General features: G+C 42.3%; 2 protein-coding genes across 5 annotated transcripts in view; both read right to left on the bottom strand.

Annotated features, from left to right (window-relative positions):
* Positions 1-17,945, bottom strand: part of SPPL3 (signal peptide peptidase like 3) — a 60,262-nt gene extending 42,317 nt beyond the window's left edge. The window contains exon 1 of one of the 2 annotated variants that reach the window (XM_030502212.1): positions 17,441-17,945. In XM_030502212.1, the coding sequence (XP_030358072.1) occupies positions 17,441-17,463 (23 nt within the window). In that variant the 5' untranslated portion in view covers positions 17,464-17,945. Of the gene's footprint in view, positions 1-9,183; positions 14,040-17,440 lie in introns of those variants that run through there. The other variant, XM_030502211.1, reaches the window with a different exon arrangement.
* A 675-nt stretch (positions 17,946-18,620) lies between these two features.
* The window catches only part of C11H12orf43 (chromosome 11 C12orf43 homolog), a 32,680-nt gene continuing 26,615 nt past the window's right edge, over positions 18,621-24,685 (bottom strand). For 2 of the 3 annotated variants that reach the window (XR_003993622.1, XR_003993623.1), the window contains one exon: positions 18,621-24,189. The gene's annotated coding sequence lies outside the window, so the exon portion shown is untranslated. Of the gene's footprint in view, positions 24,620-24,685 lie in introns of all 3 variants that reach the window. The other variant, XR_003993624.1, reaches the window with a different exon arrangement.

Here is a 24,685-nt window from a genome sequence, read left to right as displayed (position 1 = left end):
ACATTATAAGTTTTTACGTATGAGCAACTGCATCTTCTGTTTTTGAAATACAAAAAGAGAAAATTATCTTAATCAATGTGTAAGTGATTAACTTTCGACAGCCATGCATAAAGTTGCAAATCAAATACTACAATCAGAGACAGGAAAGTAAATTACAGACATTTCATTCATAGGCATCAATTCCCAAAGTCTACAGAAACAAAGGCACAGACTGCAGAAGAAATGTGCTGCTGCTTCTGGACGTTCAAAAAGTAATTTAGATATTTGGTTTTAAGTAAATCTAGCTGGAACAAAGCTAGGAAAAAAACCCACAAGGCTCTGGAAAGTGTGAGTTCCGTCTACACACAAATACTAATATCTGCTACACAGCCATTTAACTGTCAGTTTTGCATAGCTGGTTGTGTGTGAAAATATCAAGTGCCTGGATGAGAAACAGGAAGGAGCTTTGGAATTTCTCTCTCTTAAATATTCTTCTTCCCCAGATTCCAACAGTGAAGATCCAAGTGGCTGCTTGAGACTTGTATCAGAAATCCCAGGTAATCCAGACCAGGTTTTTTCCAAGCCCAGCAAATGAAGGCTAGAACAAGGCTGTTCCAGGGATGGACTGAAGCTTGGCTAGAGAGGCCGCCCCAAGTGCAGGCACAAGCCATAGTCAAAGCCCCATGTCAGTTTATCTGGAAAGAAGCACACACACACACACACACACACACAAGCACGCAAAAGACTTTCCCTTCAGGCTTCTCTGTCTGCCACTCTGGAAACAAGCAGAGGCTGCTGACAAGGCATAAGCTGCTCTAACACTTCACAGGAAGCAAAGCACAGGATTAGGCAGTTTAAAATCAAAACAGCACAGAGTTTAAGACATTTATCCTGCCTGTTTCATTTCTTATATTTTAAGAGTGTTCTAAATCAAGATACCTGAAATGCAAGAAAAGGCAAATAATTACGTTTAATGAACAAAGTTGGGTGACATCTTAATGTGATAAAGTGACAAAAAAGGTGACAGATGTAATTTCTGGATGAAACAGTGAAGAGAACTTTTCATAAATACTGGTTTGTCCAAACATTTTCCTCTAATCCAACTCTTGGAGAGCACATTTTCAACCTCAAACTAGTTCTAAAAATACTAAACATATACAGAGCCACACTCCCAGCACACATCTTATGACAAGGGTTCACATTTATTTGTGATACTGCAAGAGATGCTATGGGCACTGCATTTGTGCAAGTTAGAATGAAGTTTTCAGACAGCAACTGCTGTCAGTCCTTGCTGACAGCTCAGTAGATGAATGGGAACGCTTCCCCTTTCTCCAACTGTCATGCTCTACAAATTTGAGATATTCAGTCCAATGGTGGTGTAGCAAATGCAGACAGAGGTTATTTGAGTCCTCCCTACCTAGGGCACATGAAGCACCTCATTTACAAGACCATGCTCCCTACACAGTCAGCGGAGAGAGGCATGTTTCTACCTAGGGTTTGCAATTATCCTCTGGTCTCTCCATTCAGATCTGTTCTGAGTAACAATTCAATTAACCTATATAAATTTTGTTTAATAGTTGGTATTTTCTTTCTCTGATGAATAACTTACTGCGGAGGTGAGAAACATGGATTGACACTAATCTGATTTTGGAAAACTACATATAAACCACATATACAACCCAAAATAGTTTTCAACAGACGTAGCTCATGATGAAGCCAATCTTCATTCTCTCTCACTTCTTATGTTCACCTAAGCAACCTCGTGGGAAACCACAGACATTGCTAAATATTAGCAACTCTGTGGAAGGCAATTCTGGATTTGACCAGCAATGTGATGACAAAGAGTTTGCTCTAGGCTTCTTTCATGTTTTAGAAAGCCAATTTGCTTATCAATTCCTCTTAGGAGTAGAATGACACAGATTCCAGAGACGTAATCATCTGTATGAAATCCTGTTTCACAAACCAGAAAGTATGAACTGCAAAGTCCACTCTCCAGGGAACAAAGGTAGATAAATATCCAATCACACAGGTCCTTGACAAAGGAAAACAGTATCTTTCATTAAGAAGAAAGACTAGAAAAGCACTTTCTCTTTTAACATTAGGGATCTTATTTTCTCCTGCAGTAGGTGTGCAATGGCAGCGCCACCCAGTACCGACATGGTGCAGGATGAACTGCCACAACAGAGACATCCTTTGCTCTTACGTCATCAGCAATGTTGATGATTTTCATCTTTTCATATTAAACAAGAATTACTAATAACTTTTTCTGAAGAGAGGAAAGAGTATACAAATTATCTACCACAATGCAGACAAGACAGAATTGAATTCATATTACTTATAATAGGAGGAAAAGAGAAGAGGCAGAAGTAGCATTATCTGGTTTGTGATATGCAGTCACAACGTACCACAAAGTCATCATTAGTTTTGGAGTCTCACTATTATACATATTATATATGTATATTATATACTATTTTATATATATATATGGACAATGAAGACATAAACATCAGTTTTCTTCAGTGTTGATATTTCCCAAGTGTTTAACACATACCTCACTTAGGTGTCCTAACTTCTCTTTGAACTCCAACCAACACTATAATAGTCTTCTGGATTTATTACGTACTTCTCCAACTCTGCAATGGTTTCCTTTTCATTTCACAATACAAAAGATGCATCCTTTTGGCTTCCGAGATCTGCATAAGAAACTCTGCTGCTGGTTATCAGTTATTTAGGGAACTCACAGCCTTCCCAGTTTCAGGCCCTTAGTACTAAACAGAGAGGTCTCTCTGAACCTGTTTCTCTCCAGTGGTACATAAATCTGGTTTGGGCACAATATTTCTCCTAACCCCATCACTCCACATGCACCTGACAAAACAAGGCTCTGAAAAACACGGCTGTTTTGTTCTACCTTCAGTAGATAAATACCATGAATCAGAAGGTCACATATCTTCATTCGTAGACTGCAAGCTACCTTAGCAATAACTGTTCTATGAATTTATAAGATAGATAAACTGTAAGCATAAGCAGGCTGTATTCTTTCCCTGCACCTCTCCCTGTGCAATTCTAACAGCATCTTAATTAGCAGCATGAATTATTTGCAATTGTAATAGGGAAATAATCAAAGCACAGAATGATGATTTCCTTGGAAGTTCAAACAGAAGACTGGCTAGAGATATACCACCTGAGACAGTATTAGCAAAAGACAAACAAAAATATAAGCATCTCTACCACATCATTGAGCCCAGACTATTGCACAAGTGAAAAATTCCTTTAAAAGCCCAATACAGCTGTATGAATGCCGTGATGCTCCTCATGGTGAGCTACAAGACTTGTTAGCAACTGAGCCTGGGAATCTCCACACATTTCTGTGACAGCCACTTAACTTCATGTTCAGACAATTGTCCCAGGCAAGTTGTAGCAGAACAGTAGTGTCTGAAGCATTTGATTACAGACTTCCGATGCCATAGCATAAGCCATTCAATAGAAATCATGTTCTTTCAGGAAGTTAAACAATTATGAATTCCTAAAACAAACCAACCAACCCAGCCCAAATGAATGCCTCACAGTATAGAAGCTCTTCCTAAAGTTTGTGTATACAGGTTGTTTACTGAGATCAAACTTCAGTTTAGTGCTTCCAGAGTCAATCGTTCTTTCTACAGAACAGTTTGGAATAGTTGAGTGACACTACAAAAGACAGCTCAAGTTTCTGGCATCTTAAAACAGAGAATGCTCTAGAACAGCAGATATACTTCTCTATCTAACTAGCAAATAACTCAAACAAGCTGAAGTGTCAGAACGAACAAATAACCCAGAAAAAGCACCATAGAATTGCCCAGAGCTAACTGTCCATACAGACAAGTTTAGTGACTAGATACATGGAATTTCTTTTTAAGGAGAGTCCTTTAACAGTTAATATTGGGGAGTCTGTTTTGCTAATGCTAATACTAATGCATCTGTAACACTGCTTGTATTGTCTAAGAGACAAGCACTTTACAGAAACAAGAAGTGATATAACAGAAATATTTTCAACTCCAGCACAAAATGCAAAGCTGCTATTTGGACAAAATGCTGGACTAATGGCTAGACCTCAAATTGAACAGAAGACCTCTAGATGCAGGAGCACGTACCAGCTCCTAACTCCTCTTTCACCTGTAGAGATGCAATATGTCTTAGTGTGAAAATTATACTTGGTACAGAGCACAATGGCTTGCTAATAAGCAAAGCAGGTAACTGCTGACCTTGCCATAAAACTCTACAGAGTCACTGTCCTTAGGTGCCCACAACCTTAAAAACAATCTAAATACTGGCTTGATTTTAGTGCTGAATAGCCTGCATGGAAAAATATGAGACATCACTCCCCTGATAAGGCACCACACTTTCCAAGAGAATTCACGCAATTCCTACAACTACTTCTAAATTATTTCCTTTGTTCCCCTCTCTTACACGAAGTGCCACCAAAAGAATTCATAAGCCAGAAAAATGGAGCATAAATTGTATCTCTCCAGATGACAGGCGGCATTATTCAGAGTCTGGAGGGGTCAGGAGATTCTGTTATCTCACTTCAACACAGGTCTAAATTTTGAAAGACTATGGCACTGCAGCCTTTCCAAGTTAGTCATATAGATCCTATTAATAAATTGCCATGGAGTTCTGGAATCCTGTTCATCCAAAGGTATCCATTTTCTATGTAGTACTAAGATACAGGATACTCAACAGCATATTTCCTAGTAGCACAAAAAAATTCCATTACAAAAATTGCCAACAGTTGAACTATAAACAATAAAGAGAAGGCCACTATTAGTAACAAGGGATAACAAATTTTTACACTTTACCATAACGAAGGGAAACTTTCCAAAGCCAAAGCAATAAGTTATTTGAACAAGGTTACAGACAATTGAGTCTTAAACATAAGAAAACACAGCTTGTCTTCTAGTAATGCAATTCAGCCTTGTCCCATACACTGTCAGTCATCCAAGACCAGAAATGGTATTTTTCTGAATAAGGTTGTTCAAGATAAGTACTCTATGCAACTAATAGCTCAACTTCATCTTTCTCCTCTTGCTCTTCTTACAGCCATATTACCCAAGTATCACACACGCACTGAAGATCCAGGGCTAAGTTCATCTAATCTGCAACTGAGCCCAGACACATCATCCCAGCCATATTTCCATATTTACCAACATCCAATCATATGCGGAATATTATGACTGTCATGGTGCCAGTGAGCAGTTTAGAAAGGGCAATGACAAAAGAAAACACATTAATCACGGGGCAGAAAGAAAGGACTCTCAGGATATGCAGGGCAATCCCTGAGCATCTGTTAGTCTGCAATATTCTGCATGAGAAATCCCAGCATGAAGGGCAGAGCCCGACAGCAACAGTGTGCACTGAGTGTGACCTTCAGCCCTTCAGGCAAGTGCAGGCTTTGCACAGGTCAGAGGCCTGCCAAGGTGTGGTGACTGTGAGCTGAGTGACTGCTCAGTTTGCCACCCTAAAAGCTCACCAGGCAGCCTGCAGCTGAGAAGCATGAATAACCCAGGACTAGCAACAGGACAAGCGCTATTGCCTCCGAGAGCCTATCACAGAATGGTCAAGGCTGGAAGGGACCATTGGAGGTCATCTAGTCCAACCTCCCTGCTCAAGCATGGTCACCCTGAGCACATTACTCAGGGTTGTGTCCAGGCAGCTCTTGAGCATCTCCAGGGAAGGAGACTCCACAACCTCTAATAAACAACTTCACCTTGAAAAATCTTACTGTAAAGCACTGTAAGACAAATACATAATCATGTTGGCAGCTTTGCTGGGACAGGAAACAACACACTGAGCAACAAGAATACTTAAATATTTAAGACAATAAGTATTAACATATTCATAACCTGACTTCTTATGGGATGCAGAGGCAGTTGGGAGACTAAACCAAAAGAGTTCAGGCTAAAGGAGGTGTCTCTATCTGAAGCCACACAGAAAAGAACACAGAGAAAACATACAGCAGGTTTCCTAACAAGCACACAAAGGACTCAATGCTATATTAGCAGTCTGCCAACAGATCTCATCCAGAAGCCAAAACCAGAAGATTAAGTCAATCCTCTTCTACATGTACAGTTTCACTCAAGACTCATACATTATCCTGGAGAGTCCATCTTGAGTGGCTTGACTTGCTCTCAAAGTATTACCCAAAAACATGCTGTGCATATTCCTGTTTAACTACTTTCCTTGTGGCCAGCTCCATCCCTTATCACTGGGCTCTCACTCTAGCCCTGCTCCTCATCCTGCACAGGCATCCAGAAGTTCTAACCAAACTTCACTCCAGGGGAGCAGACTGCCCCCGGCCACTGTAAAGTCTGTGCCCAGTGCTGGACTTTGTAACTGTCAACACAGGCAGATCCAGCAGTATAGATATTCTTCCACTTCCCTTGTTCTAACTATCTGGAGTATAATACTCCCTGGAGTCAAGGTCTAATAAAAAAGATGTTTATTCACATTCATAAGGTTTCTTTCTGTAAGCGATATAACTGATCATGCAAAGCAGAACATGCTGCAAATCCCACCTCTTTGGTAAGTCACTGCCTCCTCATAAAGGAAATGCAAGAATTGAAGCTCTGCAATGGTTCAGAGACCAAGAAAGTGCAAGAACACTAGTATTAGAATCATGTAACAGGTTTACCTGTGAGATATGGATGTTTTGGCAATTAGTACTACAGAAAAGGTTAACATGTACATATACAGGTGCTACTGGTAAGAATTAATGACATTAAATCCTAAAACAGGTCCCAGGAAAATACCCGAGCAGAGCCCCCAGGGTGTCTTATCTTTTCCAACACTAGGTATCATCACAGATTCAAAAATGCAGCTGGCCAAACTGATGGAAGAACACTTACCTAAGACTTACTGTACAAAGACATTATGAAGTCCTCTCAGGTATGGAGGATATTGATCTGAGTGCTGCACTGCTTCCTAGACAAAACACATCTTTCCAATGTAAAAAATATTTTTTCTTATGTTGAGGTTTCACTTCCACAGCAATTCCTCTACGTAAGTTACAAATATGCAGATTACCTTGATTCTCACTAATATTTTCAGCAAAATGTAGTAGGCTTTCTAAGCAGAAAAAAGGTTGTTTGTCTTTATCACTAAAGTCAGAAAAGAGGATGTTATCTCATCTGTATTGACTCTACTGTTGACTTAAAAAACCAAACCAAAACCGCACCTCATACCTCTATCACTTAGGCCAGTATTGATTATGTGCTTAGAAATCCAAACTCTTTTAGCAATGTATTCAGAAGTCAGATCAAAAATAAACCTAACAACTAATACTTTAATCAAAGTGTTTAACAATCAGGCCTTACAATCAACGAGCCAACACCAAAGTCAAATTGATCAATATGACCTTGTCATACAGAAAGAGCAGCTCTGAGTGCTATTGATGAGTTGACTTACCCGCACAGTACAGGATTATGATATATACTTCGTCATGACATGCCTGGCTAGAATTAAATATTATTTTCTTTAATAATTTACAAAACCCCCCAAGTTAACACCATCAGCACCAAACTATGACTCTTTAGTGACAAGGTCAAAACTACATTCCTGTATGAGCCCAAGCTAGAGTCACCAGTCTGTCTAGCCAGACGTAAGCAGCTTTCACCATGCCAGGTCTGTGTAAAGACAGATTAATATTGTCAGATGATGGCTGCTGAGATTCTGAAGTGAACATGACTATTCACAACTGCACAAAGTCAAGAGAGGGGATTCAGCTGGCATGAAAATACCAAGACAGCCCATTAAAACAGGCAGCCTAGTTTTGCTACCTCCAATTAACAGAGAGGCAAACTCAAAAAAGGTCTTGACAGTAATAAATGTGGCCACCTTACAGGTAAACACATCACATACATGAGAGAAGTTGTACAGTGGAAGACTGGACTGGGCTTAATCTCTGTGTTATAACCTGCATGCAAGAAAAGCACAGTACCTTCATACACTTGAGTGCCAGCCAGGGGCAAAAACCAGGCAGAACATTGTTTTCAACAAATTCTAGCCACTTGTGACAACAATAAAAAGTAGGAACATTCTTTAGAGAGGGTACTTTGGGAATCTTATGGAACTTCTTCCAGTAAAGCACCCTGCAGAGAAGTATTTCTTTTTTATGGTAGACTTTTTTAATCTTTTGATTTAGCTTTAAGGTAGCTCGGTTTTATGGTCCATCTGCAAAAACGTATTAAAAAAAAAAAGAGAGAGAGAAAAAAGAGAAAGATAACTGGCTGGGAAACTAACATTGGGGTTCTTGTAAGGCACTTAAGTATGATAAAGAGGTTCTTTCTGTTCTGTACCATCTGTAACTGCTTACAGCTGCATCTGCTTTAGAAGTAGTCAAGTTAGCAGAAAAAAAAAAAATCCAGCTCTTCACTATTTAAAGTTTCTTTTTTTAAGAGGAAAAAAAAACCTCTCTTTAAACTATTTTCAACAGAAAGCTTAATTAGGTTCTACTCTTCATCTTCAAAACCCTGCAGAGATCACAACATTCCCCATGAGAGCTTTTAGCCCTTTGTGATAACTTCTCAGAGCAGCTATTCAAGTGAAGGTATAGGATCAGCCACCTCAAGAAAGAGTTTAGAGCAGATAATCTTTCCACCAGCAAACAGACCACCAATCGGAACTTTTAACAAGGACAAGTATGACCTTGTGCCAAACCTAGAAAGCAAGACACAGACATACCTCACCTCAGAAGTCTGCAATAGAGGCTACAGAACTCCCTATAATCCAGCTCTGTTTGCTGCCTCCTGTGTCACCAACCTCACCTTTAGCTAACAGTCACCTGGAGAAGGGACTTCTCATTGACTAAATAAGACAGTCATGCTATACCTAATTTATCTTACCAATTGGGTCTGACAGATGATGGGGAGATAAATCACAATTGTAGCCTCAAAGGTAGTAAATTTATGCTAGCAGAAACAGTCCTTTGTATAGCAACATACCATTAAGCTTAGGTCTCACACGCACAACATATCTGTCCCAACAGCTGACTGATCCTGATTACAATGATTATTCAGAATTCATTGGTGAATTTCTACCCACCGCCAAAGTTTTCAAATTTAAATCAAGTTTTAAGCAGGAGCAGCAGGAGAAGGGATGGCAGACTGCTAAGTGCCACAGACACCAGAATACACACTGCAGCAGAGCAAGCCACAACCTGGCAGCTGTGCTCACCTCTGTCCTGATCGCACTGCACAGAAATCAGTCATCTTGTAAAGCGAGTTCTCATCCAAGCTACACCATCTCAAGTGGAGTTAAGCTGAACTTAGTAATCCAAGCAGCTTCTTCAAGTTAAATAAAACCTGAGGTTACACGCTTGGTACTGGCTTACCTGTGTGGAGAAAACCCCTGCAAAACTGTGCAGCACTGCTGTCAAGACAGGTGCTCCAAATTTACATGCTGAGATCACTTGATTTTTAGCACCTGAAGCTAAGCTGCACCATGAATCCATTTGTACAGTGCTTTTGCTGTTCTAGTATGAAGTTATTTGCCATACAACTGACATGAGAACATGGTATAAGCAGAGTTCCCAAACTTCTGTGATTCAGAGGAACACTATCAAGTCTTAACATTTCTACTGATCTCTGTAAACTTCTGACAAACTTCTAAAGTTATTTAAAATTATGTACCATTGCAAATTTACTAGAAGTTATCTTCTGGTTAGGTATCAGATGGAACAAAAGGACTTCTAAGACACCTCTGTCCAGAAACAGCAGAGTCCATGGGAATGAAGTAGTAAATTTGGGCTTCCGAGACAAAGTGGCAAGTAGAAAAGCACTGACCAAGTAGAACTGATGGATAACACCAGAGCACTGGAGGGTGCTTGGCTTTAAGAGCCAGTGGTTCATGCTGCACAGCACAGTTTCTGTCTTTTAGCAGCTGGACTAAAAAATATCCCAGATCCAAGCCTATTCCTGCAGGTAAGCTTGCCAACTCATGCCTAAAGTTAAAGATTGTGTGTGTGAACAGAGGGTGGAACCCCCTGGGTCTCCTCCTGCTTCCCGCACACCACCTCTGCCATGCAGACGCCTATAGGAATGCGGCTGAGGCGTAGAAATGGAAAAGAATCATTTCAGTCTCCAGCTACATAACCGTGCTGCGTGAGAAAATACTTGCTTAGGTCAAAAGCCTAAGAACTAGGTACAGGAAGTAAAGGAAGAACATCCAAACCTGACAGACAGAAGAAAATACTGTTTTCAAATGGAAGAAGAAAAGAAATGAGAGTCAAACACTATAATTTTCCTTTCAGATTCTACTGGTTAGGGAAAATGCTACCATATGTAAACTGTAAGATATGATTACATCTCTCCAGCTTCTACATGGGCAACTTCAATAATAAGGGAGGAATCTTAAGCACAAGATTGTGCAATAGAGAATAATTTTCTTGGTGCATTCTCCTCGCTTCAGGATATCAGCTGTGATGATTTTAAAGAACCTCTGTTGTGACATCCTGGGAAAAAAGGTCACTCCATCCTTAAACCCCGTCCCTATACAAGAAAAGTATAAGGATAGTCTCATCTAATATATTATTTTGAATCCTTGTTGTCATAGGATGTTAAAAATGTTGTGGTTTAACCGATTAGTTATCAGTTACAGAATATTTTTGGGAAACCGAAAGCCAGCAGAACATTCTGACTTTCTGACATCCCCCAGATATACCATGCCACTTAATGTGACATTCAGCTATGGAAGCTACCCAAGGGAACTTGGGACCTGAGGCTTAGACCTGGCCCTAAAAATAAATACTCAACAGAATCTAATAATGAAGATGACAGCACAACAGCTACGCAATTAATCAGTTCCAGGATAATGTCATCATGGTAGTTCTGGTGAACAGAGAGATAATGTATCAGGAGAGCTGAGTTTCTATAGGGATGGCACATGAGAGGGGAACCACGGTCTGGCAGATCAGAGTATTTCAAGCACAGACATCACCTGTGAAAGATGTAAGAGAAAAGACATCAATGTTGGCATCTTTGGAAGAATTAAAGATGGAGAAAGGGGATCAGCAAGCGTTGCAATGACACATATGCTCCATTAATCTTATTAAATCATCCCTTTTCCAAGTCAGGATGCTTGCCCGGATCCAGTTCAGCTAGCACACACTGGCTTGTGTTTCACTCCACTCAAGCCATGTAATTGGCTGAATCGTTGCAAATTTTAATCTTCACCAATTATACTCAAGCAACGTGGCACCAGAAAGACAATGTGCACACTTGTTTTCTTCTACCAAGTTCTGCTTTGGTTCTTCCTGGAAACTTTACTCAGATGTCACCAGACATCTGTGTCATGTTTGACTAAATGGCTTGTGGCAATTATTTACTTTTAGAGTGTATTATAATGCTTAGAGTCATCATAAAATGACAAAGGGCTATAATAAAGATGGTGGCAGTTGGGCCAAAGATGTTGATACATCACATTACCAAAATAAGGAAATAAAATAGCCAAGATACTAAAAAAGACCAGAAGACATTCTTCTTCCAAATTTTAGGAAATTGAAATCACTGCATTTTAAAAAGCATTACATGTATTTCAGAGTATTTCCTGTAGAAAGTACACATTTTTTGCCACTGTGTTTCAGTGACAATTATTGACTGAGATTTCAGCAGCTGAATCCTAGTATTCAGAACTGTGGTATTCACCCAAATAGAGCTAATCTCAGAAGAACTTAATATCCTCAATTAATTTGACCTGTCTGGTGGCCCTCACACAATTCCTCAAATTCCAACAGCATCAGGTTGCTCAACTCATACCAAAATCCCAAAGTGCACAAAATAAGCAATTAATTTATTGGATCACACCCTTCAACAGAAGAAGGAGACGCTCTCACATTCACTAAATCTGACACAAACCACGAGAAAAGGTAGTGGTAGATCCACGCCCAACAGCTCTCTTACCTATGACACAGGAAATCATACTAGGACCATCTTTTGTTTGTAGGAATTTCATCTCTAGAATGTTTCATTTCTAGAAAAGCAGCCTCAACTACCCCCACAGCTCCTTCAGTCTTCCAAACTACACTTTTATAAAGGCGTGAAGTAGAAGCCAGGTCCCCACCAATCCCAAGTTAGTATTGAGATCATTAGGGCAGAAAGTCATGCCTGCTTCCTGACCCAGCAGTGAAACAGATTTAAATTAACACACAACGCTCAACCTCTGAATAACACATAGTTTGGTGATGAGAGCACTCCCCTGGAAGGTAAAAGATGCAAGGGCAGAAACCCTGGGGGATGGAACTGATCTCCTATATCCTGGCCAAGTTCTCTAATCACCGAGTAAAAAGCAAGGAACCATTAACTGCTGCTGCCACAATATCCTGAAAAGGCTAATGGCAGAATTGACAGACATCTTAATTAAAATAGGTACTGCACACCAGCACTAAGAAAACACTGATTTGTGTTCTACACTTGAATTTTTTTCTTGCAGAATTATTAATATATCAGTCAATAGAGCTTTTGCATTGGAGCAGGAATTCTTTTTCCCTAATCAGAGTCATGATAGATATGTACATTCAAGTAACTGTGAACTTCAACTAATCCCCTGTTCTTCGCCTTGTCTTTCAGTACAGTGCTGTAGGCAGAGTTCCTGCCTACATGACATGCAGTCTGAGACAGCAAAACCTAGAGGGAGGATAACAAGTGAAGTGAGACTGGTACTGAAAAATGAACATATTAACTATAAACTTGATATTCTCAAATTTACTAAGGTTTAAGTCACTTTTCTGATGCCAGATACTCACGCACATTCATACAATGACATCCTTGTCCTCAGGAGGCTTCTAATAAGCCTTAAAATGGAATGTGGTAAGTAATTTCAGTTCCTGAAAAATGTTAAGATTAAAAGGCCAGACTTCATGTTTGTATGCCAAGCCTTCACAACAGATTTGAGACAGCAGCATGACAGAATTTCATCTATATGCTTTGCAATCTGTGGCCTAAAAAGTGCAATACTTTAAAAATTCAGGTGACTATCGGTTTGTTTGTGTTGGAAACTGCCTCCCATCCTCAGAACACCTTAAGCAGTCAGTGAAGGTCTCTCAACCTAAGCTGAGCAAAGCAAGTAAGAAATCTTGAATGCAAAAAATTATTTTACTAGTACTTGACAAGTTCTGTCAACAAGCTGTAGCTCCTCTTACTCCCTACCCTCCCACATACACATCTAAATCCAGCCAACTAAGACTTGAAAGCACTACCTCAGTCTTCTGGAAGAGACTGTATTTTAATTCATGGCAGCAGCATGTTAAATGCTTAAATGCCATGAAAGCAAATTCTCAGACCTCTGAATCTAGAAAGACTTCTAACACCAACTGATTTGCATTCTCCCAGGAGCAAAGATGGCATTGTACATTTACACTTACTCCAAAACCCAGTAGCTTTATTGATTACTCTGACACATCACTAGACTTAATTTCCATGCCCTGTGCATCACGTACAGAAGTTTCTAAATATATCACTATTTCACTCATCAAACGTTTGATGGCTAATACAAGAATCATAGCACTGATTAAAACGTTTAAGAGGGAGTTCGGTTGTTTTTAAGATTAGTAACTCAGTACAGCAGCTTCTTTTTTTTGTTCTTAGCTTACCCTTCCAGTCTGTCTCCTAATCATCACCCTGACAGGACATGCATGCATTGCAACCCATATTACTCTTATACAACACTCTGGGAAAGGAAAAACTAAAAATATATTGGATTTTGGTGTAGAAATCGCCTTCTCTCTTCACATATGAAGGAAGCTGAGAAAATCTTTTGTGCATTCAAAAGGCAAAAAAAGAACAAAGCAATCTCTATTACCAGACTGGGCAACAATCAAAAGGGAGGGGGTGTTACATCAGGCCTTGAAAAACACTGAACACCTACTAACTGAAGTAAACAAGACATGCTACACAAAAACCTCACCACAAGGTGCTAGAAATTAAGGAAAGACCAAGCATTTCACAAAGTAATGATCTAGGTCCTGCTGCTTCCATACTCATCTATTCTAATGCTTACCACAGCTTGGTGCCTGAAGATAAAATCCTTGGCATTTACTAACCTCTTACTCACACATGTATACACTGGTGATGGGCAAACAGCTCTTCCCATATTTGTTCCCTCCTCTGTTTTAGCAGGAACTTTTGTCGCTACCCAGTCCCATTTCCTTACTGGAATACACACAGCAAGCAAAGGGAAAATAGGTATTTCACAACCTCTTTCCCTTCCCAATCCATTCCACTTGCAGGAAATTCTTTTCAGCTCTCATTTAATCTAGAAAATCACGAGCAACTTTGCGATGCACCAGTTGTGTTCCTCTGTGGCTTGCAGATTTCACTAACACAGCATCATACATAGCTCTCAACTTCCTTCTATTATTGCAAGTACTTGACACAGAAAGTTTCTCTCCTCACCACTGACAAGCATCACACTCAAACACCCTTTTTTTTTTTTAAGAAAGTGCATATCCTTTGAAAGAGCATTTCCACCAGGCACCAATCCCAAATTTCACATTAAAATTAGGTTTTCCAGAATTACAGTACATTAGAAAAGAGCTAAATCAAAGGACAGATGGTTATAGGTGTGGGCATCACTGAAGGAAAAAAAAAAAGAGAAGTGGTTGTTGCAAAAAATAACTCTCAAGAATAGTGACAAAAGACAACTTACATATTTAACATTACAAAGGGGATGAAGGAAAAGCACAAGTACTTCCTTCTAATATCTTAATAAAAGAAAGTAATTGCAATCAATTTAATTTGGTAATTAGAAGAAAAATACAAAACCACCTTAAAATCTCAGATTTATATTTACAAAGCAGTAAATAACAGCAAAATGAGAATTAGTTCTCATCTCTTCAAAACATCATCATTAACAGAGACATCAGTCACTGAAAAAAGCCCTGCTCTGCATACGTGTTTGTGAGTGCTGATGTCCAGTCTTCCTGGTTTGCCAGGTACCTCCAATGCATCCCAGACAATTTATTACAAAATCAAACCCAAAATAAGCCTTTATCGTATCTTACGAAGCTACAGCGATTCTATGATGCATGTTGATAGCTATGCACAAAAAAAGGCGTGATCAAGCCTCACACTCTTGGAAGCGCTACTGCGGCCAGGAGCCAATTCACATCTCGACAAAGACAGGTACATGAAAGGATTTTTCTCAATGTCAGATGAGGCATTTCCAGATGTGAAATAAGGTTCTGCACAGCAGCAAGACACTACACCCAGGAACACAGACAGCACTCGTTCTGAAAGAGCAGCCTCTGCAACACAGAAAAAGGACCAGGTCCAACAGATGGACAGGATGCCAGCTGCCAACTTCCCTGCACGAATTCCTGGACACAATTCTGTACAACTCTTCTGTAGAGAAGTGCTGGTTTCCTCAGCAGACAGAATGCACTTTTTCCCCAGAAGCACTAAAGCAGTAGCCAGTTTTATGCTGAGCTGCATTACCATCATTAAAAATAAACAAATGCAAGATCGTTGCTAGAATTAAACATGCACCCACAGAGAAGAGGGCACACGTCATACAACAGGACTCCTTAGTCTGAAACTGGATTTTTGTTCTTTCCATAGCTCCCAGACAACGTTGATTGCAGGTCAAAATGCAAAGTAACACGAATCTCAAAAACACGAAGACACATTAGTGAATATAGACACAAAATCAGTGTTTTGAGACGTAAGCCTCATATCCTCACTCCGTTGCAACCTCAATACTGTATGAAAGAACTTCCATTCTTGCGATCCACTAGCAAGCAGTGAAGAATAACTTAAATCCCAACTTCATTCCCCTAAAACAGGCAATCTAAAGAAGAGTTAATCCTCCTCCCAGTCTCTGTGAAAAACCTTCCCTTTGGAACGTTACTATGGCAAAGACACTCATTCAAAAAGGGGAGTTAAAGATCAAAATAATGTACAACTGACATTTTGTTTCATTTAGTATTTTTAAAGAAAGCTGACAAATCCTGGAGTAATTTAGAAATGTGTAATTCCATTCTGCAATTAAAACACACCAAGACAACAGTTCACTAGACACATCTAAATGAACTTCATTAAACTGCCCAAATCTGTAGCAACATCCATTTACTGTAAGAATATGTAGTTAGTCCTTTAAGCCAAAGAAGTTGTCTTTTTGCTGTTGTTTCAAAGCAGAGCAGACCACTGCCTGAAGTGAGCTTGTGAAACAAAATAAGAACATCTAAAAAGCAAAAGAGCAACACGTATATTGGTTCTTGACAGAGAAGCGACAGAAGATGGGAGAAGAGACTGCCAAAGTCTCAACATGTGGCAGAACAGAAATCTCCATTGGGTTCCAAGTTTTGAAAAAGTGATGGGAAAGATTTCCAGAACCATTCAGAATAGGAATATTCCTTGCACATTCAGACCTTTCTCCACCTCCAGCACACACCAAGGTCAAAAGCTGAGATTCAATTCCTTTTTTAATAAGGGTATTGTAAGATTTGTCCCCTCCCCAAAAAAAAAAATCTAAGAAACAACTCTGGATGATATCACCGGAATAGCTTTAAAATGCAATAAGAGTATCACAACTGAATTGCTGCAGTGGTCAGGTCCATAGAGCTGATGCACAGGTAAATTATTTGAGATATTTTGGTTGTGATCTGTGACAATACAAAACCCCAGAATTATATGATGAAACCAAACCCTGTCTCTTTGATCCACTGCCAGCTAGGCCCGAGACAGTGTCGGGACACAGAAAAAAATGCCCTCTCATTTGCTATACTTCATGTCTTCCCACAGGAACTCGTCTCTTCCTCCTCATTCTATTTCCTGTACACAGAACAAGCCCATTGTCACTAGGTGAAAACACACACACATGCCACTGACTTACCAGCCAGCCTACACTGACATAAATCTCCCTTTCGGCAGAGAGATCACCTGCGGCCTCGCAGTGTCAGCAGCACTGTCCGTGCTCCCGGCCCAGCGGATGGCTGTGCACCAGCTCCGGCCAGGCAGAGATGAAGCTCACCTAAGGAGACCTCCGGGACGGAGCAGGATGACAGCCACGCTAATGCTCACAGCCATCCTCTCCCCCTCCCGGCTGTCAGCGGGGGGGATCCTCGTAGCCCAACCACCCCATCCCCTCGCCCGCGCCGCGTCCCTCCTCCCTTCCCCCTAATCCCTCCTACTCAGCCGCACTTCAGCCTCAGGCCACAGCCCCTCCGCCAGCAGCTCCCTTTATGCCCCAGCCCCCACCGCAGCCGGCAGTCCCGCGGCGAGAGGCCCGGCCCGGCGCCGACACCCTCCCTGCTCGGGACCCCCTTCCAGCGGCGGGGCCCCGCTTCACACGGCACGGCCCGGCCCGGCCAGAAGGAGGCCGGCTCGAAGCACCCCCTGCGGCCGGCCTGGCCCGGCCCTCGCCGGGGCCGGCCGGCCGGCCCCCCCCTCCACGGCCGCGGCCCGCAGCGCCCGCGCCCGGCCTCAGCCCCGCGGCTCACCAGGAGTAGGTCTGCTCCGCCATGGCTGCGGCTGGGCGGCCGGCCGGCTGGGCTGTGCGAGGCGGCCGGGCCCCGGGCTCCTCCTCCGCCTCCTCCTCCGCCTCCTCCTCCGCCTCGCAGGCTCCGGGGCTCAGTGGCGGCCCCGCTGCGGCTCCCGGCCCAACATGGCGGCGGCTGTGAGGAGGGAGGGGAGCGAAGGGGGGGTCCCCGCCCGGGCGGGGAGGGGATGGCGGAGAGGGCGATGGTGGTGGTGGCGGGGGAGGGCGGAGGCTCAGCAGCCGCGACGCAGGGCCGCGCTGGGGCGCCGGCGGGGCCTCATGGCCGGCGAGGCGGCGGCGGCGGCGGCGAGGGGCGGGGCGGGGGCGGGCAGGCGGCGGGCACCGGGCGGCCTGGGCAGGCCGCGCCGCGCTCGCGCACGGCGGAGGCGGGGCCGCGCCGAGGGGCGGGGCCGGGCGGTGCGAGGGGGTCACGTGCCCACAACACCCTCACGTGCCGCCGGCCGCGCGCAGGCGCCGTGGGTGAGGAGGGAGGAGGAGGAGGCGGGAGGGGGTATGTTGGTTGTCGGGCCCGGCCGCGCTTTCGCGCCGCTGCTCGGGCGGGTTCTTCCCCCCGCCCCCCCCCCGCCGTGCTCCGCGCCTAAGCCGTGCGCGGTGTCCGGAGGAGGGGGCGGGCGGGACAGCCGGGGCTTCCCCTGCTGGAGGAACGGAGCGCCAGCGGCGGGCGGCTTCGGGTGGGGGGTGCGGCCGCAGCCCACCCGCAGCGTCGAGCTCCCGGGGCCGGGGCGGTGTTTTGTTCCAACGAGGCCGCACGTGTGAGCGGGTGTGGATCCCGGGAGCCGGGTGCTGCGGGCACGGCCGCCCCGGGCTGGCGAGGTGCCGAGGAGGGCGAGCGGGGCTGCGGGACCCGGCTGCTCTCCCCGCGGCGCTGGCGCCTCGCAGGGGAGCGGCACCCCGAGGGCTCTGGGCCGCTGTTGCGGCGGGTTTCCCCCTCGCAGAGGGGTAGGTGGTAGGTGCAGAGTTCAGGTAAGAGAATTCATGGATTAGAGTGTTTGAATTCACAGTGTGTTTCTGGAGACTGATACAGGTTTGGATTTGTTATCTTTTAAAGCAAGCAAATAGGATCAAACGCTAAAAATATTTTTTAAAGGAAGGAAAATAACACTCAAGATACTTGGACCAAATAAAATTAATGTGCTTCATGTTATCACCAGCCCTGTGTGAAACCCATGCAAGTCCCAGGCAGAGGAACCATCAGCGCTTGATACGGGCCTTTTCTCTCTCCCTGTTTTCTTTGGTGCTGCTGCCAAACCTTCAGTCCTTGATTATGTTTCTGCCAAATGCAGAACTAGTGGCTTGTCTTAGGCTTGCTCACTTGAGGACTTCTCACCTCCTGTTATTTCACTTGCAGTGATTTGTGTGAGTGGGGCTTTGGGGAGTTCAGAGCAATTGTTCCAGTCCAGCTGTGCAGTCTCATTCATTGTTCCTTCCAGTGTGGGAGGGAGAAGAGCCAGTTTTAACTTACAGCTGGAGGTGAGGTAACAGTATTAAAAATAGAGGAGAACAATGCCCAGGTCTGGTAAAAATAGGTATTTGTTGGGGGAAAAAAAAAAAAAAAAATTCTATGCCTTAATAGAATTTTGCTAAATTAATGGGACATTCTTATTGCATCTACAGAGATGCCACATGCCTCTAAAATGGCATTTGGAGCACACTGGAGTTTATTGCTATTAGTTAATTGAATAAATTATTTCCATTTTGTCCATCTTGTTTATGCTTTTAAATGGATAAAACCTTAGGCTGGTGAGTAGTCATGACACAGGATTAAAAGTAAGGAACATCTCGTTTCTTTTCAGTTCTGTTACCAGCTGCCTGTGTAATCTTAGGCACTCCCTTCATCTGTGCTCAGGCCCTTCATCAATAGAGGGGAAACTGCACCATGTCACAGCCACCTGAAGTTCTGGGGCGCTGCCAAAGGAAGATGCTGCACATGTGACACAGACTTACTTGGTCTTGGTGGAAGGAATGCCTGGGATGCTTGTGCTTCAGCTAAGCAGCGCTGTTGGTAAGATGGTGCTGGACTTGGAAGGCTTCTCCCCCTGTATGCCTGTATCTTCAGGCGTTGAGAACAGGCGATGTAGGTTGTTGTCACCTCAGCATTCAAACCCTCTGTGATTTTCACAGCCCTCTGGCCTTGTGGACAGGAATGACCTTAGAGCTCCTGACACTATCAACTCTTCACCCACTTACAGAAATCTGCTTGAGAATAAGATTTATCAACTATAAGGCAGCAATACTCAAAGTACCATGACCGAGTAGCTTTCTGGGATCCCTGCTGCAGTCTGGCAGCTAGGTGTGCTAGAAGGAGTTGATGGTGAGGAATGCTAACATGTCCTCTCATCCAGCTCAGGTTGGGCTACTTTGAGAAACTTCCTCCCCTATTTGAACTCCCCTGTTTGCTTTTTCATCTTTCAGCTTCCACCCCATTGGCAGCACTTGTGCCTGTCTCAGTAGACATAGGAAGCTTTGGTGGGTGTGATACAAGGAGAGAGGAGTGAGTCGTGCAGAATCCTGAGCTGTGGGTACGCAGCCTAGGCATTTGGGTTTTGGTGGGAATTCTGGTGTTTCCATGTACACACATCTCCTGTTAAAAAAGTGCTCAGGCTCTGTGTAGCACTTGCATAAATGAAGAAGTTCCCTGCCTTTATTCTCTATCAACGTAGCAGGAAAATCTACAGTAACAATTAGAAAATGGACAAATAATGTGGAATCTCCACTGTGGTGCATCCCTAGTGTCTCTGGGATGCCTGTTCATCCTACCCTTTTCACTGACTCTGACAGAGCAAATGCAAGAGCTAAAAAGAACTTCTCCATCCTTTTAAATTGATGCAGGGAAAGATAAATCAGTGCTTCAGCCTTGTCTTGATACTACAGAGCCTTTCTTATTTTTTTTCCTGAGATTAGGATGTAAAACTGATATTTATCTATGAAATTATATCCCTGCTTCATGTCCATATTGAAACAGATTCTCATTTTTCAGTCTTGCAAGATTTCCAGCACATTAATTCAGCACAAATGATTTATAGTTGATGAACAATTAAAGTGTATTTTTTTTCATCATCTCAGGCTCTATGACTGGACTACTAAATGATACTGCAAGCTTGCTCTATCGTTACAGGATAATGGTGGGATGAATTCACAGGAGAAATTTATTCCTTCTTGCAGACCCAGCACCTGCTCTTACTGCAGATTGGAGCATGACTTGAACTCCCAGATAATTTTCTCAGCATAGCTTTTGTACAGTATTTCTTTGGACCTACAAGAAAGCTTTACTCTGAATTTCAGTGATAGTTTACTCTGACATTACAAAGTCCTTCCACAATACCTGTTCTGTCTGGAACATTCGATGTAGACAGATGCATCACTTGGACCTGTCAGGGTATTTCAAAACTAGCAACAAACAAAATTTCTTTTTTCTTCTGTTCGGAAGAGTACTCTTCTTAAGAGTAAGTTCACAGGGGTGTGGTGGAGAAAAATCAGATTAAGGTACTGGTTACAAAGAGTCCTCGCCTCCAAATTGCTTAAATGTCATTAGGTGACATTTAGCTAACATGTCTTGATTCTGCTATGCTGGAGGTGGAAAGAGAACCAGAGTAGCTTCATGTAGACAGTTCATCTTTCAGGAAAGGACATGACAGATATAGCTGTCAACACTGCTTGGTTTTGGGAGGAACAAATAGCATGGAAATGAGCAGAAAGGGAAGGCAAAATAAACCAGACCAAAAGATGCAGTTTTGGCAGTATAGCTGAGAGCTACACTAGGCTATTCTGCTTGTAATGTCCTTGTGGGATTCCCCTTCATAAAAAGACTTGAAACGTGCACTGACCAGTACGTGTGACATGATTCTCTTCACTACCACCTAGTGGGAAACTCCTTCACTAACTGAACTCCAGAGTTGTTCCTGCTCTCCAGTCTCATCCTCACCCTGATGGTAGAAACAGTGAGTAAGTGAAGGGGGAACAGATGGATGACTGGGAAGATGCATGCAGGCATCTTTTTTTCCCATGCAGGAAAATGAATGTGGGGAGAGAGCTTGTAATTTAAACCCATTGTGCCCTATGGCATTATCACACCATGCTTTGTAGCTCTGCAGCCAGGCCAGTTCTTCATGGTTGTTACATCTCAGTCTCACTGAGACTCCCAAAGTTTAACAAATGTTGTCTTTGGAGATGTGCTGCTTCTGGATGCAACTGCGTCCTGCAAACAGTGGTAAGGAGAAACTTGGGCAGTTACTCCAGTGTCTCAGTAAAAAGGTAGCCTTGCCCCCTTCTTGGCTCTGAAAGTTGTGGTGATTCTGCTTCTGATTGTACTACTAAAATATGGAAGGAGGCACCAATGAAAAAAACAGCTTCCTTCTCTGTAAAATCGCATTTTCAATTCTAATCACACATTTACAGCAAAACCTACCAAATTAAAACGTAAATGAGTATATATTTGAAACATTAAACCCATGTATTCAAGTGAGACCTTTCCCACTGAGAGACTCAGGGGGTTGCACAAATAGCTGAAATCCAACCCTGTGAAAACAACATGTAAACGACAATTATCTCAGATTTTTCACACTCCTGTGTGCCATTTGGGACTAAGTTCCCAATGCACAAATAATAATCAGTTTTGGGACTTGTGTAGCTTTCTTTGCCCCAATGACAGAAATAAGGGTGAACATTACCATAATAGCTCCCACATTTCAAGGAGGGGAAGATGTTAATGTCCTTCAGGCCAATAAAGCATTTAGCAGTCTCAGCAGGAAGAACAGTAAAATGGTAAAGAATTATTAGAAGAACCATATTTCTGTGTTTCTTTTGCCAAAGGCAATTTTGCCACCGTATTCAGGGATCTATACAGGCTCCCTCTGCTAGCACTTTCATCATAAATATATTTAGGCTTTTTCCCTTCTCTGTATGCTCCTTGAAGCCATATTACACTGGCTTTTCCCAGCAAATTGCTGTTTTTTCATTGTGTACACTTAATGGATATAATTCAGTAAATTGAAACATCAAAAGGTAAAAATGGTGTTGATACAAGAAGTCAGGGCTTCTATTATGTTTACAGGACTCTGCTGTCCATTACTTTGGTTTTGCCCTAGTGTAATAAGCACAATACAAACCAGTAAGTCTAAAATAAGAATAATGTTCCTATTAGATACCCATTTATACTTTCATGCAGCTGTTCTCAGTGTAAGTAATCCACTTGATTAGTAATTCAGCTACTTTATTACATGTAGGGAGAAGGGATTACATTGGAAGTTAATCAAGGCAGACTATTATTTACCAATAAAATAGAATTCCATTAGATGAACCCTGTAACGATATTGGGAATGCCAGGAACCCAGTTTTATATGACAGCTGTCACACAGTGTTACCAGTCTGCTGCCTCAGGAGAAGAAAACAATTTTAAAAACACAATGCATAGAAGTTGTATTTAAGTGTGTGCAGGAGAATGCAAAGTAGTTGAAAATGTTTAAATAATCTTTATTAAACTTGCCATTAAAATAAAAATGAAATCAGACTTCTTGTGATTACTGATTGATATATTTCTCCAATCTGCATCCAAACTGTTTTGTTAATGTAACTTTGTTAGTGAGCTTGCTATTAAGCTGACCAGTTTATAGTGTTGTAAAGCTGCTTAAGTCTTGTCAATGAAGCACTGAATTTGAGGGGCCTCAACCACCATGTTAATTACACCTAAGGAAAACCAAGTAGTTTTGCAGGGTGAAAAAACACAAAACCAGATACTGCAAACGTGGGGAAAACAAGCAGGTATCACTCAGTGTCTTCAAACATTTCCCCTATTGCAATCACAGTTATCACATTAGTGATAACTTGAGAATCAAGTCATGGCCAAGCAAATTGTTGCAATTAAGGAAATCAACATATACTGAGCACTGGTAATAGGTGAAAATGGGTATAGCAAAAGCAAAACCTCTTCTTTCTAATAGTCATCCTCAAGGCAAAATCCCTGAGTACAATTCAGTTACAGGAGAACGTTGTCTGGATTATGGCACTCTACAGTTTAGCTCTTGCTCCACTACTAGAACTATAGTCTATCTTGTTAAAACTTTGCAGCTTCCACCCTTGGCCTCTGCTATTCTTATTTACTCACAACTGCATATCATAGCACTTGTAATAATCTGAGAAATATGATATTGAAATCCTTAGTGCCAGAGTATAAAATAGGGATGCTGGCTAATTCACGACAGCATCCTCCTTCAGTCTGACCACTAGCAATTTATAACATTTAAGAAACACTGAAAAGCTCACTGGTTTTCCTGCACTGAGGAATCTGAAATACTTAATGGAGTGCTGAACCATTCACTAGCATGGGCTGGCAGGTTACAGTGAATGTAAAGATGGAAGTGTGGCAGTTTGCTTGTTTGGTTAATTGTCCAGGCTCCTCCAGTTTAAAATGGACAATTCTAATAGACCAAAAAGCCCATCAGGATAAAGCGATAGAGAACATTTACCTCCTCCTCAGTATTTGAAAGGCTTCCATATTCAGCTAAGGATTCTCCACATGGCATCCAGTTGTAGCATTCAGTGAGGTCCTGACATACAAACAGATGTTCGTTTCTGGTTTTATAGACTTCAAAGTTCACTGGTTTCAAGACAGGCTGTTCTAAAAGCCTCCACAGCTGAAGGTCTTCAAGGCAATCAGAAGCAACAGCACCAGGACTTCTGGGAACATAGGGAATCCTTGAAACCACACAATATAGACAGATCATTTGTTGCTATGTTTTCTTCTCTTTACAGTTTCCATTAGCAAATATCACTGTTCTTTGTCTAAACTTAATGGTCTGTGTCCACACCCCCTCAAGCATTCAACAGGTATATTATATATAATTACAGAACATAGATTTGGCAATCTTTTGAACGAGACCAATGGTAATATTTTCCATCTTAGTTTAGGTAAAAAAAACCCAGCATGTCAAAGACAGGCAGAAATAAGTAACAGAGTATGACAGAATCTCCTCTGTCACATATTGCAGGAGCCCCACAATCTGTTCTCTGTTTGCAAAGTCCTTGAATTATAAGGACATACCATGCAGAAACTCTATGTCATGGCTGGAAACTGTAATTACAACTGACAATTAGTGTTACCAGCCAGTAATGTTGGTGTGTCTACCTGGGTGGAGAGATGAGAAAAACCGTAATAAAAAAGTAAAATGCATGGAAATGGAATCAAAACACT

The sequence above is a fragment of the Strigops habroptila genome, chromosome 11 (genome assembly GCF_004027225.2).
Source record: "Strigops habroptila isolate Jane chromosome 11, bStrHab1.2.pri, whole genome shotgun sequence".
NCBI classification, from domain to species: domain Eukaryota; kingdom Metazoa; phylum Chordata; class Aves; order Psittaciformes; family Psittacidae; genus Strigops; species Strigops habroptila.
The sequence above is the reverse complement of the archived record's forward strand: the minus strand, read 5'-3'. Positions and strand labels throughout refer to the sequence as shown.